At 34.6% G+C, this 20220-nt stretch overlaps 2 protein-coding genes across 3 annotated transcripts; both read left to right on the forward strand.

The window, feature by feature from the left end:
* Nucleotides 1–813: 813 nt before the first annotated feature.
* Nucleotides 814–12848, forward strand: rme-8 (J domain-containing protein). Of its 2 annotated transcripts, NM_059821.6 has the most exons (23): nt 821–938; nt 984–1059; nt 1109–1309; nt 1527–1724; nt 1774–2076; nt 2333–2591; nt 2645–3111; nt 3414–3824; nt 4176–4756; nt 4826–5503; nt 5818–6457; nt 6607–6722; nt 6830–7047; nt 7513–7700; nt 7744–7935; nt 8369–8821; nt 9113–9220; nt 9309–9519; nt 9630–9653; nt 10575–11028; nt 11096–11386; nt 11466–12049; nt 12240–12839. In NM_059821.6, exons 1-23 carry the CDS (start codon nt 868–870, stop codon nt 12353–12355), a joined length of 6840 nt encoding a protein of 2279 aa, NP_492222.2. In that variant the 5' UTR covers nt 821–867; the 3' UTR covers nt 12356–12839. The 2 variants fall into 2 exon arrangements, with proteins under 2 accessions (NP_001021395.1, NP_492222.2); NM_001026224.6 differs by lacking the exon at nt 9630–9653 and having other exon boundaries at nt 814–938; nt 12240–12848.
* Nucleotides 12849–12977: 129 nt separating this feature from the next.
* On the forward strand, nt 12978–15682 carry srfb-1 (Serum response factor-binding protein 1; the record flags this gene model as incomplete). The annotated part of the gene is made up of 7 exons (NM_059823.5): nt 12978–13490; nt 13874–14025; nt 14071–14353; nt 14438–14593; nt 14897–15019; nt 15144–15393; nt 15444–15682. The coding sequence occupies 7 exons, from the start codon at nt 12978–12980 to the stop codon at nt 15602–15604; spliced, it is 1638 nt and encodes a 545-aa protein (NP_492224.1). The 3' UTR covers nt 15605–15682.
* Nucleotides 15683–20220: the final 4538 nt, after the last annotated feature.

Raw genomic sequence — 20220 nt, forward strand, 5'->3', positions numbered from 1 at the left:
GTTTCAAAATGTGACTTAAAAATCTGAAAAATATTGTGCCCATTTATTTTCGTGTCGATTTTTTGTAATGTGGAGAGCTAACAACTTTTTAAATGTATAAACTCTGGTGAGTAGATGATTATCCCCAAATCGATTTGCAAATCCAACAAAAAGTTTTGTGGGAAAAAAACTGATTTTTGAATCACCGCCAACATGAGAACAAATGTGTGCAATCTGACGTGATAGTTAATGCACACGGCGCGCAAGATTTGACGACACTTTCGAGTTTAAATAATTTTTTTTCCTTTGTTGCAGTTTTCCATGTTTTAGGACATCCGGAAACTTGAAAAGTAGTTTTTTCTCTGAAAAATTTAAAAATTGAAAAATTTTCATTGCGAACATGTTTCAATTTATTCAGAAAATATAAAAAAATTTGTTTTTCGGTAACAAAATCGATTAATCATGGCCTCTTGGCATTTTTTTTTCTCCTCTATTCATCCACAACGTAAAACATGTTTTGTTTTTCTGTTCTTTCGTCATCCTCATCACACATTCTATGTTGAAAATCGATGAAAGTTTTGAAAAAAAAAAAGAAAATCGCAAAAAAATCAGTTTTCACATTTAACAACAATTTTCTAACGGATTTTCTTGCTTTTCCGCGTATTTTAAACTTTTAAGTAAAAACCTGTTTACTTTGTGATGCATCGCAGCGTGTGGAAATGCAACCGCGCTCCATTGGGCAGAGTGGTTTCCCACTGCAATTATTCTTTTTCACAGTCACACACTTAATTTTACCTGTGTTTCTAAACGATTAAAGGTTTCATAAGCATTGAATTTTCAGTGTATTGCAAAGGAAAATCGATGAAAATTTCATCAGGATCGCTTTAAATGGCTCAATTTTGCTCGGAAAACCGAGACATTGCATGCTATTTGGTCACAAAACACTCATGGAAGGGAAAGTGAGTAGTTTTCGCGAAAAAAGTAAATTTACGACATTTTTATAGGTACAAACGGGTGTTTTCTATCGGGACACTGGCCATCACCACTTACAATCCTAATACCTTGGAGATTACCAATCAAGTAAGCATTTTTCTTTGAAAAATTCATTTAATTTTAACTATTTTTTCAGTGGCTCTACGAGGACTTCTTATCAGTGAAACCACTTCGAAATGGAGGTTCAAATGATTCAAAACAGGATGAATACAAGATTCATGTTAGGAATCGTGGAAAAAACAATGATATGCGTTTTTCATCTGATTATACCACCGATATACTTACACATTGTCTGCAATTCAGCACCAAGTTCGCTGATAAGAACTTTGAACCTTTGGTAAGAATTTGAGTCTTATTTGAGAGTTCAATAGGTAGGAATAGAAAAAATCATAATTTCAAACGAAAATGTTAATTCCAAAAAGATTAACAACATTTTAAAAACCTGTGTCCCCGGAAGCAAATAAAATTCCATTCAAATACTTTATAGCAACTTTTAATTTAAAAAGTTATAATTTGAGGCCCTTTGTCGTCAAAAAAGTCTTTTGATATTTCAGACGGTAACTGCATTCAAACAAAGTTGGAGTGATCGTCGAATTCCCGTAACTCTACGAGCAAATGCTTCTTGTTTGGAGCAAATTGATAATCGTGGAGTCGTCGTTCAAAGTTATCCGTACAAAAATATTCGAAGTATTGGAAAAGTGTCCGATTGTCCCGGTGGTTTTGTGGTTGATGTGGGAGAACATAGACGGAGGGTTTGTTTTTTTTTTTGAATTTTAATTTGAAAATTAAAATATTTCTCAGCACATGTTCGCTTCTTCAAACAACGAAGAACTAGTGAAAGAGATTCGTCGTTTAGCATCTGATAATATCGGAATTATCGTTCCAATTGCTAAAGAGCAGCTAACACTCGAAGATTTTATGAGAACTCGACTCGGATTGTGCAGTCGAGATGAAGAGCTCACTTCATATGCTGAATTCAAAATTTCCAAAATTACTCGAAGAAATGAGATGCCTGTTCGACGGCTTCTATGTCTCAGTGAGACGTGTATTATTGAAAGAGACTTGGCTACTTATGCAGTGATTTGTGCAACTCCACTGAAACATGTAGGTTGAGCATATATACTCAAATCCTGATCAAATGAACGAAATTCGTAATGAAACTTCTTTAAAAATCCTCATTTTTCACGACGGTTCAAAATTCCGAAAAAAAATAGATCATAAACAAATTTTGAAAACGTTTTGAGACGTTACAGTACGAAATTCGTTCAGTTGAGCACATTTCGAGCCTAAACGTTCAAAATAAGTAGAACCGATACTCCTCCTTAAACTCACTAAAATGGTCTAAATAGAACAATTTCAGATCGTTTGCCTTGTTCGAAGTGAAAAAGATCCCCAACAATTCATTGTTGAATACGAAAATGGAGATGGGCGAGCATATGTTGCTGCTGAAAGAGATTTGATCTTAGCCTCACTCTTAGATGGAATTCGTGCTTCTGGAAATAATGAAGTGTTCGTTTGTGGACACAGATTTGAAAGGAATTTGAGAGTGATCCCATTCTCAACGAATTTGGATGAAGATAGTGAATCTCAATGTATGAAGCATATTATTGCACCTCCACGTAAGTCGTTTTTGAGAAAATAATATTTTTAATTTAAATATTTCAATTTGTAGCTGGACTTCGTCGTTGTGATTTGATCCGTCGCTTCAACGCAAATGTTCCATATTCTGGTCTTCGATTTTCAAAGTCGCACGAAGGATTCTTCTCAGAAAACAAAGGAAAAGTTATTGTAAATGCAATTGAGGCAGTTCTAATGGAGAATTATACAAAAGACGATAAGGAGTACAAGCACAAAACTGAAGCTCAGTTACAGTGTTTACGAAGACTTTTTGCGTCGAAAAGTGGATTCCAGGCATTTACAGAAGTTAATGGTGTTCGTGAGAAGCTTGGGAGTCTTGTGGTTCGAGTTCTATCTTGGAAATCTGAATCAATTGATCATTCGACGGTTGAAGCTCTTTGTGCATTGATGTATCCAATGCATGATCAATATGAACTTAGAATAGAGCAACTGAACAAGCAGAGTCTGATGAGCAGCCCAAAATTTGTGGAGAACTTACTCGATTTGATTGTTCTTCACGTGGTAAGTAGTTTTTTGAAAACTTGTTTTATTAGTTACCAGCCGTGGACCGCACCTCCGGCGCGGCCCCCGACTTCTGGAGCTGAAAACCAATTTTTCTGAAACTACCGTAATCATACAGTACTCCTACCGTACCACCATTGTACCACTACAGTACCCCGACTATATCCTTACACTAACCCCAACTCACTATCCCTCCAGAAGCTAAAACTTCGCAGACTACAAAGACTACATAGACTACAAACTATGGACAAACGGAATAAGCGCTTTATATATAGTAAATGATAAATCCATAATTCTTACAGGATCGTTCAACTGGATGGCTTGTGATTGCATCAATGCTCAATTTCCTCACATTTTCCGTTTGCTCTCCGTACTCTGAAACCACCGCTGGAGATACTTTCGATCATATTCTGAAACTCGTATCTCTCCGAGGGCGCAGCTTTTTCCGTTTATTCCAATGTCCCAGTATGACAATTGTTAAAGGTGCTGGAATGGTTATGAGAGCAATTATCGAAGAAGCTGATGTTGAAACTTCAAAATCAATGCAAATGTTAGCACTATCAGAAGGAGCATTCTTGACACATTTGTTCATGTCATTATTGTCAACTGGAAAAGATTTACGAGTAATGACAAATAAACAATTGTCTGGACATTTGATAAGTCTTTGGATAGCTGATAATCAACAGGCTAATGATTTGTTAATTAGGTGCCTGGTGAGTTTAATTATGAGTTATTACGGGGACGTAAAATAATGAGAATGCTCAAAATACCTCATAGCGGCAACTAAAGTAATTCTATAAATTACTACTGTAGCCCTTCTGTCGATTTACGGGCTCGATTAAAATTATTTATTTATGGATAGAATATTAATCTTCAGCAAAAAAGACAAATCATATCGTTATCACTATTCGAATAAAAATTCATTTCGAAAATCGAACCCGACACAAGTGCGCGCTACAGTACTCATTTGTAGAATTACTGTGGTTTTCGCTACGAGATATTTTGTGCGTCAAATATGTTGTGGAATACGCATTCTCAGAAATCGAAAAATTAAATAATTTCAGCCCCGTGGTCTATTGAACTATATGGAGTCAGACGAAAAAGTTCCAGTAAACGAGAAAGATCTTCTCATTGTTCGAAATAACTTTGATGCAGCATCAAATGAAACTAAGCAGAATGCGATGAAGGAGAAGTTTGACCAGCTTCGAGTTACTGCTGAAGCTGGTTTGGAAAGATTTGTGCAGCACTGGGATCTCGAACAAAAACTCAATTTTCTTCCAAAACGAGTTATTGATGAGAAACAACAACAAAGACAGCAACCGGTTGTCCTGAGAAAACGAAGAAATCGAGTACGGCCAAATGTTAATTGGAAACTATTTGCATATCAATTCTCGAAGGATCACTCTCAGGCAGATTTAATTTGGAATGAGAAGACGCGAGAAGAGTTCCGTCATGCAATGGATACAGAAACACGAGCTCTTATCAGTGAAAAAGAACAAGCACCAACTGGATTGCCGATTGCTTGGAATCATACTGAGTTCCAAATCAGATATCCATCACTTTTAGAAGAAATTAAAATTGGAGATTATTACCTTCGATTGCTTCTGATTGAGGCAGACGAAAATGCGACTCCGATTCATAATCCGTAAGTTTAAAAAAACGTTGTAGATTTAATCATGTTCTTTTTTTCAACAAATTGTACGATAAATTTCAGGCTGGAGTTCTTCAACAACGTCTATCATCGTTTCCTACTTTCCACTAAAGTTGACATGAAATGTCTGTGCCTTCGTGCAATGGCTATCACCTATTCTCGACATCATATGACAATCGGAGCATTTCAGGATTCAAAGTATTTCGTAGAAATGCTTCAAAAATGCATAAATCCGTTGGAAAGAGATCATCTTGTGCTTCTGTTATCGAAACTAGCACTGAATAAGGATAATGTTCGAGAACTTATAATATCCAATATTCTTCCACTTTTGGTAGATCTTTGTGTTCTTGCACATTTACACGTGCAGCGAGCAAAAGTTCAAAATCAGACAAATGTGATTGAGGCAAGTGCCGAACAAATGGCTGAAGGAGGTTCTGAAGAATGGTATTATCATGATAAGGATGCTAAACAAGTCGGACCATTGTCATTTGAGAAAATGAAGTCTCTTTACACGGAGAAGACTATTTTTGAGAAATCTCAAATTTGGGCAGCTGGAATGGACAAGTGGATGAGTTTGGCTGCAGTTCCACAATTCAGATGGACTGTTTGTCAGCAAAAAGATCAGCCGAACGAGATTAATACAGGAAAAGGACCATTCCAGGCAACTGTCATGAACTTCACAGATCTCAGTGTTCTTTGTTTAGATACTATTCTTCAGATGTGCGAATTTTTCCCATCAAGGTTTGTCGAAATTAATTGAAAAAGTTAAAAATATAATACGAACCCTAACTTACTAGCGTGCTCACCTACTTTCTTTACATGGGTGTTTCTAAAATTGGTGTTATTTTTTCAAAATTTAAATTGTTTTAACCTATAAATATTGAACTTTAACCAGGTTACTAGGAGCATTTTGAATTTGAAGTTCTGTTCAATGAAAGTTTTGATTTTTTCACATTTTCCTGTAAAGGGAAAGTAATTTTGATTAAATTAGTAAATGAGGACGATAATAAATTAAGGCTTTTCGGAATATAATATCCATTCTAACAAATTTTCAGGGATTCTCATGATTGTGTGGTCCGTCCGATGCCATCTGTCAAGAAGCAGCTCACTGAGCCAGTACTCCTTTATCAACTCGTTCAACTTCTTCTAACCTATGAACCACAGATTGTGCAGAGAGTTGCTCTACTACTGTATCTTGTAATGCAGGATAACCCATTTCTTCCACGACTTTATCTTTCTGGTGTCTTCTATTTTATTCTTATGTACAATGGATCAAATGTTCTTCCGATTGCTCGATTCCTTCACTATACCCACATGAAACAAGCATTCCGTTCTACACTTCCACAATTTGAGGGACAACGGCAATCAGTTCTTGCCACTCTTCTTCCAGAAGCCGCCACATTCTATTTGGAACAATATGGACCTGAAAAGTATGCCGAAGTGTTCCTTGGAGAATTCGATAATCCCGAAATCATTTGGAATACGGCGATGCGTCGACATTTGATTGAACGAATCGCTGTTCATGTTGCAGATTTCTCGCATCGATTAACATCAAATGTTCGAGCTTTATATCAATTCTGTCCAATTCCTTTGATCGATTATCCAGAACTTGCTCAGGAACTCTTCTGTCATGTTTATTATCTTCGACACTTGTGTAATAAGCAAAGATTCCCTGATTGGGAAATTAGGGATCCGGTGAGATATTTTCTTTATTTCAAAGTTGTCTCTGTTTTCTATTCCGCAGAGAGTAAAAACGCAGAATTTCGCGTCTCGGCAATAACTTTATTCATAAAATTCAGTTTGAATTTTAAGAATTCGAATTAATTAAACATTTTATTTTACAGATTCCGTTCCTTCGATGTTGCCTTGCCACATGGTATAATGAGCTAGAGAAGAAGCCGGCGACGATGTCAGTCGATCTTGCAAGAGAGATTTTATCAGTTGATTTGACTAACGAAGAGTGAGTTTTCTTTAAATTAATTGTCCTTTTTTTTCGAAAATTACAATTGAAATTTCGTCCATCTGTTTTATTTTCCGTTTTATTCAATTTCTAAAAATGTTTTCCAGACACCGAAAACCTGCATTCATACGTCGTCAATATTACAAACTCGCTGCTAAATACCATCCTGACAAGAATCCAGAAGGAAGAGAAATGTTCGAACGAATAAATGCAGCTTATGAACTATTGAGCAGTGAAACTGCAAATAATTCAGGAATGCCGGATTCGCATCGAATTGTGCTTTGTTTACAGGCACAATCCATCATTTATAGTAGATATAGTCAAGGTAATTTTTTTAGAGATAAATACTTGTTTTCCCGCAAATCATTAAATTTTTAAAATCAAAATTTCACTTTTGTTATAACTTTTAGAGAAATTAATTGCAAACAGCTGAATCCGATTTTTTTCAAGCCGAAATACGAACAAAACCAAAATTATTCATTTTTCAGAAACTGTGAAAATTGTTTAAAAAACACAAAAAAACACTCTAGTTACATTTCCGATCGTCAATTTTTGAAAAAAAAGTCTAAAAATGAATAATAAAAATTATGCATTTTTCAGTTAGAAAATTTTCACCGAAAGGTTTTCGTTTTTTTCGCTTTTTTTTGAACCCCTTTTCGAGAAACACGAAAGATAGAAAACATTTCTCCAAAAAACACAGAAAAATATAGAAAAAAACCAAAAGGCTTGTATTCTCAATTCAGAAAAAGTTCACATACAAACCCCATTTTTCAAATTAATTTCTTTCCAGAATTATCCGAATACAAATACGCTGGTTACTCTCAACTCATTAAAACTATCGATTTGGAAGCAAAAGACGAAGCATTGTTCATAAAAGGAGGTGGAGACCTGTTGTCAGCTGCTATTGAACTTGCTAATTATACACTTATTAGTAGTGCTTTGAATGCTGAACAATTGAGAAGAGATAATGGATTAGAGGTAAATGAATCAAAAGTATTTTCAATTCTAAAATTGTTTACAGGCATTAGTAACTGCATTTGATCGATGTGTTCCAATGGTAACAATGAGTTCATTACCTGATGATATGGCTGTTCGAGTTTGTATTCATGTTTGTGATTGTTTTGCCACTGCTGCAACATTTGAAGCGTGTAGGCAGCGACTGATGGAGATGCCATCCATATTTGGAGCCCTCACTAGATTACTTCAATTTTCGGTATGTTTTTAAAGGGTGAAATAGCTGGATTTTACTTTAAAAAACTCCAACTGGACTCAAATGTCGAAATATCTCAAAAGATCAAGGGAATATGCACCAAGTTGAAAGGATTTCGCCGAATCTCAGGCTGATTCTTCGGCGCAAATTTCGTTTAAAATGTGAAATCAATCGGGAAAAAATGAAATCAATCGAGAAATATAGAAACATCCAACTTAAAAAAAACTATTTTTAGAATTTATTATTCGCTCCACAATGAGAAGCCGCGTTTTCGAAAGTTGAATATTCAATTTTTCTCAATTTTTCTCTGTTTTCTTTTGTGAAATATATCGAAATTTTATTATGCAAATTTAGCAAAAGGAATATCAAAATCCCCATTCACTCTACTCCACCTTTGAAAGTACATCATTAATCAGAAATAATAAAAATGTTTCAGAACTTACCCCGTCTCTCCACTGCAGCAGCTCAATGTATTCGTGCAATGGCAGTTGACACACTTCTTCAATTCCAACTTTTCCAAACTGGTGTTCTATGGCAATTGGTACCACATCTCTTTCATTTCGATTATACATTGGATGAAGGAGGTGTTCAACATTCAGAGGATTCTAATAAACAATCACTCGCTAATTCATTAGCTCGTTCTTCGTGTGAAGCTCTTGCAGCTCTGGCTGGATTCCGTGAGAATACACCGGATAATGATGGAGTTCAGGCAAGCCTTCGAGCTCTACTTACTCCTTACATCTGTCGATGCATGAAGCTTGAAACAAATGATATGGTTCTGAAAACGCTGAATAGTAATATGGAAAATCCATATATGATCTGGGATAATGGAACAAGAGCTGAAGTTCTCGAATTTGTGGAGAGACATCGAACTTCTAATGAGCCTACGGTAAGATATTATTCATTTTATAAATTTTGTGATTTTCGTCTGCCTGGTCTCGACACGATACATTTCTGCCCAGTGAAAAGATATGTGCACCTTTAAAGAGTACTGTAATTTCAAACTATCGTTGCAAAAAAAATTTTCATTTATTTTTCAGCATATTTTCCGTTTAAAAAGTATTTTCCGAAATAGGAAACTCCGTAAAAACGAACTCAGGAAAAAAAGAAAGAAAAAAGGAATTTGTTAAAAATTAAAAATAAGAAAAAAAGGTGCCTTAAAAAAACAAATGATTTTCAGAGTGAGCTGTACGGAGCCGAATTCGAGTTATCTGTGCACAAAAATGAGCTTATCGTTGGAGACATATTCATCAGAATCTACAATGAACAGCCAACATTTGCTCTTCACGTAAGTTCCAACTTGTATTCGTCTCATCAAGTTTGGTAGAAAACAAAATCTTTCATCAAACTTCCTTCACAACCATTTCGACATTCAGGAACCCAAAAAAGTTGCAATCGATCTTTTGGATTACATCAAAAAACACTCGGCAGAACTAACCGGAGCTCCAAAACCTAAAGCAATTTCGGATGATTTGATTGAAATTGACTGGGGAAATGGATCACAGGCTAATGGAAACTCATTGGACACAGAAACAAAAGTTCTCATGACAATGACTGCATTAGCTAATTTAGTTTCAGCGAATCCAGGTGAGAAAATAAAATATTTTGTTAGATGTGGAATTTTTTTACGAATGTATAAAAATTCGAAAATTTTGCAACAAAAAATGTTCTCAAAAATAATATATTCTCCCATCCAGGTGCACTATTTGCAAACAAAAAGGGTAAGATTATTTAATGTTGTAAATTTCTGTAATTTTAAACAGTTTAAAATTGTGTTCTGTGATGTAATGCTTCTCAAATTTTTTTGCTTTCTAGACGAATCTTCAAATAGTGAAGAATCGCATGTTTCCCTCAAATCCCTCTGTTGTACTGGGTTTCTTTTTCTGGGATTAAAACAACTGTTCACCGGAAAACTGAAAAAATTGTTTTAATATTGTACCAAAAACAAAAATCGAATTTCCTCAAACATTCTAAAAATAAAATATATAACTGTTTTGTAAAATAATCTGTTTTTATTGTCCGAAAAGATTTTTTACAATTTGTTTTTGCAACAAAAAACACCGAAATCAAAAAATGTTCTTCTGAAAAGTTTTTTTTTTGGTTTTTGGTGCAAAAAATAAATTGTCTGGAAAAACCTAAAATCTCGTAATTTATTCGAATTGGTTTTAAAACGAATAATTTTAGCTCAAAGCGTACGTTATATGGCAAAGAAACGTTCAAAAATCATATTATGAATTAAATCTCTTTGAGAAAAAAATTTGAAACTATGGAAGATTATGGAAGAGAAGGAAGATAAAATTTGTAAAATATAAACAACGTTTTCTTTTTAAATGTTTCGCTCTGAAAATTCAACAAAAAAGATTTTTGGCAGAATATCAAAAAAAAAACAAAAAAAAATCCCACCCATAAGATGTTCTTATCCAAATTTTTATCTTCATCTACCATATTTCTTCTATTAATATGGCTGCAATACTATTTTTCGATGGTCTTCCCGCTTGCAATACTAATAGGGAGTGCAAGACTATTAGGGAGGCCATATTAATAGAAGAAATACGGTATATGTGACAGGGGATCCTCAAAAATGCTACTTTATCTCCCCTTGATTCAAACATTTTCACTAAAAATTAAAAATAATTTTTTAGGTGTTGAAATTCTACTAATTGGAAACTTCCCACTTCTTATCACTTATCTACGTTGTCGAAAACATCCGAAGCTTCAAATTGCTGCACTTCAAGTCATTCTGTTGGCTGCAGCTAATAAGGAATGTGTAACTGATTTGGCCACGTGTAATGTCACTACAACACTTTTCACACTTTTACGTGATCAGCCGAAGATGATAGCAAGAGTATTAGATGTTCTGATTGCACTTTCATCAAATGGACAAATTGGAAAAGAAATGTTAGAACATGGAGGACTTATGTATATTCTATCAATTCTTTGTTTGACAAATTCTGATCAAGGCCAAAGACTGCAGGCAGCCGAGCTTTTGGCCAAACTTCAAGCTGATAAGCTTACTGGGCCAAGATGGACACGATTTATTATCAAGTTTTTGCCAGAAATATTTGCAGATTCATTGAGAGATTCGCCCAATACAGCGTTAGTTTTTTCCAAACTACCTAAATTTACAATTATAAACAAAATTTACAAACATAAACATTTTCAGCCTTCAAATGTTCGATTCATCAAGCGAAAATCCAGAGCTTATTTGGAATGAAGTAACGCGTCAAAAAGTGAAAGGAATCATTGATACAGAAGTCGGAAAACTCTATGAACAACACATCAAAGATCCAACTGTCAAATGGAATACGACTTCATTGGCTGACAAGAGTTGTGCCTATGGTGATAGTATTAATGGTGAACTTGTTGTTGGAGGTGTTTTTGTACGATTATACGTCGAAAATCCAGGATTCAATGTCAGACATCCAAAATTATTCTCAACAGAGCTCATCGAAAAGTGAGTCAAAAATTTAATAAGAACTTTAAAATTTGTATTATCTACCTAACAAACATAGGTAACAAAAGCTAATTTCCAGAGTGCTTGAACTGATGAGTCGTCCAACTCCAGAACTCGATTTGGTCACAAAAGCCTTTGTTGAACTGGTCCGTCATCATCCGAATACTGCTGATCAATTGCCATCTCAAGGATATCTACCACAGTTCTGCACTGCAATGTGTCTTCAAAACACATCTGCGTCTCGTTCAGCAATTCTAATTCTTCAAGAATTGAGCGAAAATCAATTCTGTTGTGATGCTCTTTCTCAGCTGCCATGTATTGATGGAATAATGAAATCAATGAAGAATCAACCAAGTTTGATGAGAGAATCGGCGCACGCTTTAAAATGTCTCATGAAGAGAAATACAGGAGAATTGGCTCAACAAATGCTCTCATGTGGAATGGTTCCATATTTGTTACAAGTTTTGGATAGTTCAATGAATGGAGTATCAAACGGAGCAGCTGCTCGTGCCGAGATTGTTGACGCATTAAAAAGCGCAATTTTAGATCTGAAAGTTGGTCAGAAGATTGCTGAGATTTTAGACAAGAGTCCCGTCTGGGCACAGTTTAAAGATCAACGACATGATTTATTCTTGCCAGAAGCGAGAACTCAAGCTATTACAGGTAAGGGTTACTGTAACTTATTGAGTAATAGACTTTAAAAAAAGTTTGTTTCTACATTCCTGGAGTTTCAAAATAAATTTGAAAAATGCGGTCGGATAGAGTGGTATGACGTAACTATAAACTTTTTGCCTCCACTGTTCATATTTCGATGGGTTTTCGAATGTTTAAATTCTAAATATGATATTTCCAGGAGGTCCAACTGGTGTTGCTGGATATCTAACAGAAGGAATGTTCAATCCACCACCAATGAGCAATCAGCCACCACCAATGCATCAAACATCTGGAGATTTCCAACCACCACTTTGAGTGGAACTTCTCAAAATTTATTTTTCAATTCCTTCCAATTTTGTACATTTTTGTATCTCCTTTTCATCTTCTCATATTCATTTTTTTTCTCTTTGTTCAAGAACTTTTGTATTCTTGAGCAGTTTCCTTACTGAATAATTTATATATTTAAATAATTAAAATTCATTTTCAAAACCCTCTCTTTTAAAATTTCCCGCAAAATGTGATAATTTTTCGAAGTGTTCCCCCTTGTCGCGTATCTACTTTTGATTATTTTTGATTTCCCGTGATTTTTTTGTGAAAATGTTGTTCTTCTGGTGCTTTTCCCCCATTTTCAGCGGATTTTTTCGACTTTTGTTCTTTTTTCTTTCGATTGTTTGTGCGCACGAAATTTTGGGATCCCTACACAAGTCTACGGTGAACTTTTGACAAAATACATATTTTTAGAAATTATTATTGCTCGCGCACCAACTTTTTTTGTGAAATTTGATATAAATTATTGCTTTCCTCATTATCAAATAGAACATTCAAATTTGTTGGTATTTTTTCCAAATTTTTATCAAAACTTTCCAGACTTTAGAATGTTGAAAATTGTGACTCAAAAAATACAACTTTTTAATTTTTTTTCAAGTTCAATTTCCAGATGAAAAAGAAAATCATCAAGAAGAAATCTGCTGCTGCTCCGGCTTCCAAAATTCCAGATGATTTCGAGATGCCAATGGCTCGTGTAGCAGACGAAGATGATGTGGCGGAGGATTACAAAGTTGTCGATATGTCTGAAATTGCTGCTCCAATTATTGAATTTGAAATGCCAAATTTGGTGGAAAAGTCGCCGGAAGAGTTCAAGAATTCTGAAGTCACTGGAGAAGCTTCAAGAGAAGTTTCAGTCAAGACACCGAAGAAAGTCACCAAACGAGTTCGAAAGTCTTCCAAAACAGACAAAACCGATCAAATTCCTCTGACTGCTGAAAAATTGAACAATGAGTTAGTTGCATTGCGTGCCACGTGCCTAACTGCAAAAAATCAATTAATGTCGAGAATCGTCAGACAGAAGAAACAATTGGAATCGAAAAAATCGCAGAAAGTCGATGGGAAATCAAAAGAGGAACGAGATCGGAAAATTGCTCGACTTGTGGAAGAAATTCTGGGATTAAAGGTATTACACACACGCGAAGTTTTACCAAAAATACGGTACCCGGTCTCGACACGACAATGTTTTGCTTAATGTGAAAAATCTTTGAGTAATTTCAAACTTTTGGGTCTATGGAATTTTCATTTATTTTTCTTATTGAAAACTCAAATAATAAAAAAAGAATTAAAATTTTAACAAATCTTGAGAAAACCTATGACAACTCGATGAAGACTCTGCAGAAATGAAAGTTTGAAATTACAGTACTCTTTAAAAGTGCACTTCTTTTCGAATTTAACAAAAATTTGTCGCGTCGAGACCAGGTATCGTATTTTTGACGCAAATTTTCGCGTCTGCATAAAAATATGCTTGTTAAATATCAATTATTCCAAAAAAAAAAATCTTTTCAGACTTTCGACAAGGATTCAGTCGCAAAATTCGCTGCCCTGAACACGAAATCTCTCGCTGAGCTGAAAATTAATGGAAAAACAGAAGTTGCTGAAAGGCTTATGTACAAGCTCGTATGCCAGTCAATTATCGTCGAAAAAATTCAGAGTATTCGGTAAATGAAAAAAAAAGTTATTCTCATGAAATTTGAATTTTGTAGAGAAAAGTATACGGAATGGAACAAGACTGCCGCGTTTTTTATGCAACGTCTTGGTCAACAATATGCAAATAAACCAGAGAAAAAGTCAAAAAAATCAACTGAAAAGAAAGAGCTCAATATCGAAAATTTGGAAGATTTGAATAATGAAGATGAAGATTCTGAAAATGAAAAAGAAGAAGAAATCGAAGAAAACGAGGAAGACTACGATCAATCTGATATTGAAATGTTGGATAGTGATGAAGAAGAAGCTGGAGAGGAGGCTGCAAAGAATAGAAGAAATTTGGTAATTTTTATATCCACATATTTTTTAACGGGTTTCAAACAGCTCTCTATTGATTTATATTTGAATTAAACTCAAAATTTTCAGCTACTCGGACTCATTGGCGTCCAAGAGGACAAGAATCGGCCAAGTTTGGCACCGAAGAAACGAAAACTTGTGGAAGAAGAAGATGAAGAAGTTGAAACAGTCAAAAATCAGAAGAAAATGAAACAAATTTTCGAGAAAGAGCTTAAATCTAAAGAGGTAGATTTCGTTGCGATTTCTGCGCCAAAATTGCGATACCCGGTCTCGACAAGGCAATTCTTGTTAAATATTAACGCCTTTGAAGAGTACTGTAATTTTACAATTTCGTTGCTTCGGAATTTTGTGAAAAGATTTTTCATGAAACTAAAATTAAAAATTAAAAACTCCTAAAGTTTCAAAAATGTAAAAAACTATTTTTAAAGTTAAAAATTCAACAGTAATTTAATATCACAGTACTCATTAAAGGTCCGAGACCAGATACCGTATTTTTTGCGTCTGGTCTATTTATCTCCGAATTTATAGGTGAAAAACCCCAAAAAGTCGAATAAAAGTACAAAGAAGCCAACAAAGTCAGCTCCAATTGTTAAAAAAGTTGAAGAAAAGAAAGTGGAGGAGAATGAAGTTTCCGATGATGAATCAGATCAGGTACTTTTCAATAAATCTATTTTAGATTTTTACCCTTTCCGGAGTAAATGTTTCTGAATTTTTTCAATTTTCATTTCAGAAACTCTAACCATCAAAATTTAAAACTACTGCAGACTTTTTACAGAAAACTCTTGTCATGAAAGTTGATTTATCGAAAGGTGGAAAAATTGCAAAAGCACAGAAATTTTCCACAACAGCACCAAAATCAGCGAAAATTGTTGCTCCGGTATCAGAAGATGAGAATGACGATGATGAAAGCAGCTCTTTCTTTTTACCAAAATCTGGAGTAGTGGCTCCCAGAAAAATTATACCAAAGAAGCCGTCGGAAAATGTTGAAAAAGTTGACAAAAGATTCCAAAAAGGAACCCAAAAAAGTAAGATTATTGTTATTTTTGTGTTTCTAAATATTTGAAACAATTTTCAGAGTCAGAAGCTGTGGTTGAGAAGAAGAAAGGTTCAAGCAAAAGTGCAGTATCTGGTGAAATGCATCCATCCTGGATTGCTAGTCAACTTAAAAAGAAAGAGCTCGCCTCGGCTAAACCCTGTGGAAAGAAAATCACTTTTGGAGATGATGAAGAAGAATAATCGATTATTGTTGTTATTCCTTGATTGTTAACTATTTTGTTATTGTTATAATTTTTAAATGAACTGTTTTTTCTTTTCTTTCTGTTCCATTTTGTTCGATAATACTATCATTCAGATATCAGTGAATAGACACTGTACTCGCATTTCCAAATATCCTAGTTTCGCTAGATTTTGACGTGCCTACTTAAAGGCGCACGGATTTATTCAGATGGGTTTCGGCGCGCAAAAAAGTTTATGGTCCGTTTTTTTTAATCAATTTTTTCTTTGAAAACTGATTTAAAATAATTTTTAACGGAAACAACGAATATGAAATAATTCGATGAATATTAAGTCATTTCATTGAAAAATGCAAAGGAAATGAATATGAAGACCGGAAATTTAAAAAAAAACTACCATACATTTTTTTGCGCGGCGAGACATATTTGAATAAATCTGTGAGCCTTTAAGATGGCATGCCAAAATCTTGTGAAGTTACGATAATCGAAAATTAATTTTAAAAATCGAACCTTTCGGAATTGAATATTTTAAAATAATTCAAGGATTCTTTACAACTCCTATTTGGAGAATTTCCACTATTAATACTACATGTTTCTATCAACTTCTGACCCGTCTTAGCTCTCCGTTGTCATCATCGAACACTCATTTGATTCCTTCTTCAGCTGCTTTCCAATAGAAAAAAAAGATTTCGTATTGCAAGGCAGCTGCCGCCGCCTCGGAGACCGCCCATATTCTCTGCCCTTTTTTGTCGTTTCGTCTCCTCATCTTCGCTTTAATTTTTCAATAAAGAAGGGTGTGCCACGTCATGAATCTGAACACCTTCAATTTCTTAAATTGAGTTTTTAAATCGATTATTCAGTTTTATTACTGCCGACGTTTAATTTTTTTTAAAAGAAAGCGTTGCTTCAGTTGAATTAAACTTTGGTGAGCGAGTTTTTGGTTTTTTAGTTTTTAAAAATTGCAACCGTTCCTCCAAAAAAAAGTTACTGCTACCGGAAAAAAAATCAAGGAATTCTTGTTTTTCGGCAGAGAAGAACTGTTTTCTACTAAAATTACTATTATATTCGCGGAGCATCTCGGCTCACAGAGCAATCAAACTCCGGCTCTTTCCATTTTTCTATTTAAAGCACAGTTTTTTATCCAAACATTAACAATTTTGACGTTAATTAGTACGAAAAGGTGGTAAATTTTAAAAATGAAAGAAAAATAATTGACGAAATATCGGTGCACTTGATAAGGCTGACAATTCCATATTTCATCGGTTTTCTTCGGAAAAACAGTTTTGGTTCCTATTAATGCGCAGATTTTGCAAAATTGCTTTCAATCAAGTTCTAGAAAAGATGCCAATAGGTTTCAACACACAGTTTTACAAAAAGAAACTTGTTTTTTTTCTTTAAAGTTTCTCGAAAACTCGGCAGATTTTTTTCGATTTTTTTAAGTTGCAACTACTTAGTTTAGTTATTTTGTTGTAGTGTTAAAATTCGAATTTCCATCGAACAATTGCTAAAATAGATCCTTTTCAGACGTTGGTGTTGGTCGTTATGTCATTTGTCGAAATCCACATGAATGGTGATTCTAGTTCGATTTATTGAACGACTAGTTGTAATTTTTCAATTTCTCTGATTTTTTGTTATGTTCCACTTTCTCATATGCTATTTGTAAATTGATAATCTTCCAGTTTTCCATGAGTTTACTCTAAAATTCGTCGATTTCTAAAAAAATGCACTATCCACTTTTTCTTCGAGTATTCCCAGGTATTCTAGCTAATGTAACAGTCCCCATAATTTCCCGATGATAAACGATCCCATCTTAAAATTCCGTACCCTGATAGACAATAGGCTCCACCCCTTTTTTGTCTGCGTTCTCTATTCTCTCCACAATTCGCGGTGTTCCATTCTCGCACTTTCGCCGCCTCACGCCCTCCGCGACGAAAGACAAGAAGAGAACAACCCGTAGGGCCAGACTTTGATGAAGAATGAGTGTGTGTATGTGAGTGTCTATGAGATGTGTCTTCGGATTGTAGGATCGTTACTTATTTCTGTTTCCTCATTTGTTTAATCTGAAATTACTAGAAATTGTATAATACCATGCAAATAAGGAGGCCACGTGTAGTTCGCTCTCAGGTTTTGTATGTACCACCGTCAAGAAAGTTTCCGACCACCAAATCACTAGATTTTTCATAGTTCTCAGTTGGATCCTTGTGTCTCAGAATTCAACGACTCTGCCGTTCTCCGTTAATGAATTTACCAACAGTTTCATGTGCAAATAGTTATATAAGCTGGGGTTGAAGCTGAATTAATTGTACTGAAACAGTTTCGTAAACTCATTCTCGAAATTTCCAAAAGGTTTTGAGCTATTTACGTGATAACATTTAAATTTTGGTAGAATTCATTTTGAAACGAAGTTCTTCAACATTTTATAATTGTATTTCCGTTCAAACGTAGTTCTCAAAATTAAAGTTATTTTGTGGTATTTTTCAATCTGGCAATAGTGGGTAAATGTCTTCGTAACGCGTAATAATATTATAATGTTTCTTTTTTCTATATTCCGAAACGGTATTGATTAAAAAAGGAAACTGCGCATAAACATTACGTTGTTTACTTTTTGTTTTTGAAAACTTAGATACTACATGCAGAGTTGATTCATGTTAAACGTACTTTAGAATCTCTTTAAGGTAATTAACTCACAGTTTCTACCAGTATTGTCCTTTCAAGAACTGAAAAACTGTTCCTCCTATTTGTAATTTTTGAATTAGTATTTTTTTATTTAAGAGCACTATATTTTTTTCCTATCGCTTATTATTTTCTTTTTTTTTTGAAGTTAGAACTAATCTGTGAAAGTTCGTTAACAACTCGAAAGTACGTGTGAACCTATTCAATTATCAGAGCACATCATATCATGTCGGATATCATTTTGTTAATGGGTTTCTTTTTCCGATTGTGAAGTAGATTAGTTGTGAAGTTAAAAAAAAATAGAATGCCAACATAGATTCATCTGTGCCACATTTGAAGATTTGGCATATTTGCAGATAGAGGTATATGGAAAAGTGTTGGCATTTATTTATATGATCGGAAAAGTGTTGGCATTTATTTATATGATCGGAAAAGTGTTGGCATTTATTTATATGATGAAATGACAAGTCTCAATCAGGTCTAGGCCTACATAGGCCTGCAAAGCCTAATCCTATATTGATTTTGTCAATCAGTTTTTGAACCTAGATGATTTGATTACCCAACTATCAACTCTCCGAATAGCGTACTAGTTGGATAAAAATTAGGAAAACAGTAAAATGATTGAAATATTGATCCACTAATTTTCCTCGTATTATGACAACTGCTGTACTTTAATTACGTTGACCCTGTGTCTGAAAATCCTGAGAACCAAAAAAGACTATTCGGTCTCATCGTTGTCATCGCCTCCTTCTCCGCTGTGAAACCTGATGTCTATGTCTCTTCATCTCTCCCGTGCTTTTCTATATTGATTCACTCGACCCTCCACTAAAATGACGCTATTTTCATCACTCTTCCATCTCCTCATCGTTCGGTTCTTGTCCTCCTCAGTTGGGTTTCTTTTCATTGTGGAGACATTTTAGACTACCCATTGAGCCACCTGTATTCAGATGTTGAAGTGAGATGTTCATCCTATACTTGAACTCATCCATACACCGTAATATGGTAGATATAGATTCTATGCTCATATTGCTCATTTTCCAAATTGACCTTACTTATATAATGTTTGTGCATCTCGTCTTAGTAAGTGATTGTTGCTAAGGATAATTTTTCAATCTCTAATTCTGATTTTCATCTAGTAAGATCCAAAAATCACAAAATTATTCGTCCCTCTATGTGCTCCTATATATATTCCCAAGTTACCTAACTCACAACAGTCATTAAGCCAAAGTTTGGAATCCAGAAAAGTCTTTCCTGCCAAGAATTTTGTCTGGAATATTTTTAAATTTTCGGTATAAGTTCCAAGATTTTGTGCTAGTTTCTAACCGCCCATTAGCCGACCGCCACTTGCTGTTTTCTCCCATAAAGTGTGCAAACAGTGTGGCATGATTTGCCACATATATTATCACTAACCATGCACAGAGCTCAATTGATACATCTTTCAAGAGTTACGAAACAAGTGAGCACAATGGTACGTATTTGCAATTTTTTGATTCTTAAATTCTGTGTAATTCATCTGTGTCAACTTGGTAGGTTGAATAAAACTATATCAAACGCGATATTCTGGTGCACCATGGTGTAACCGCTTACAAACTTAGCTCAAACTAGGCATAGCTAGCTACAGTCTAGGTTAAGTACTCAGTTTTTTACCACAATTTTTCAACTGGGTTTACCAAGTTTCTGGAGTAGGGATTTTAAAACTGCCAGGGTTCGTTTGGAATTACTGTAAATTTCCTATCCTGCTATCGTTTTTTCAGCTAAACTTTTTTTCTTGAAGATATAAGTTAACCAACTGAAACATAGAGCATTTTGATGGGAAATTTGTGATTGCAAAACTTTAGAATTTATTTTTGAAAAGTCAGCATCTACTTGGAAGAACAACAATATAACTGACCTATCTCAAATCACTGTGTTACTTCAACTGCATTTCCTATAAAATTTAAATGATAG

The sequence above is a fragment of the Caenorhabditis elegans genome, chromosome I, assembly GCF_000002985.6.
Source record: "Caenorhabditis elegans chromosome I".
Classification (NCBI taxonomy): domain Eukaryota; kingdom Metazoa; phylum Nematoda; class Chromadorea; order Rhabditida; family Rhabditidae; genus Caenorhabditis; species Caenorhabditis elegans.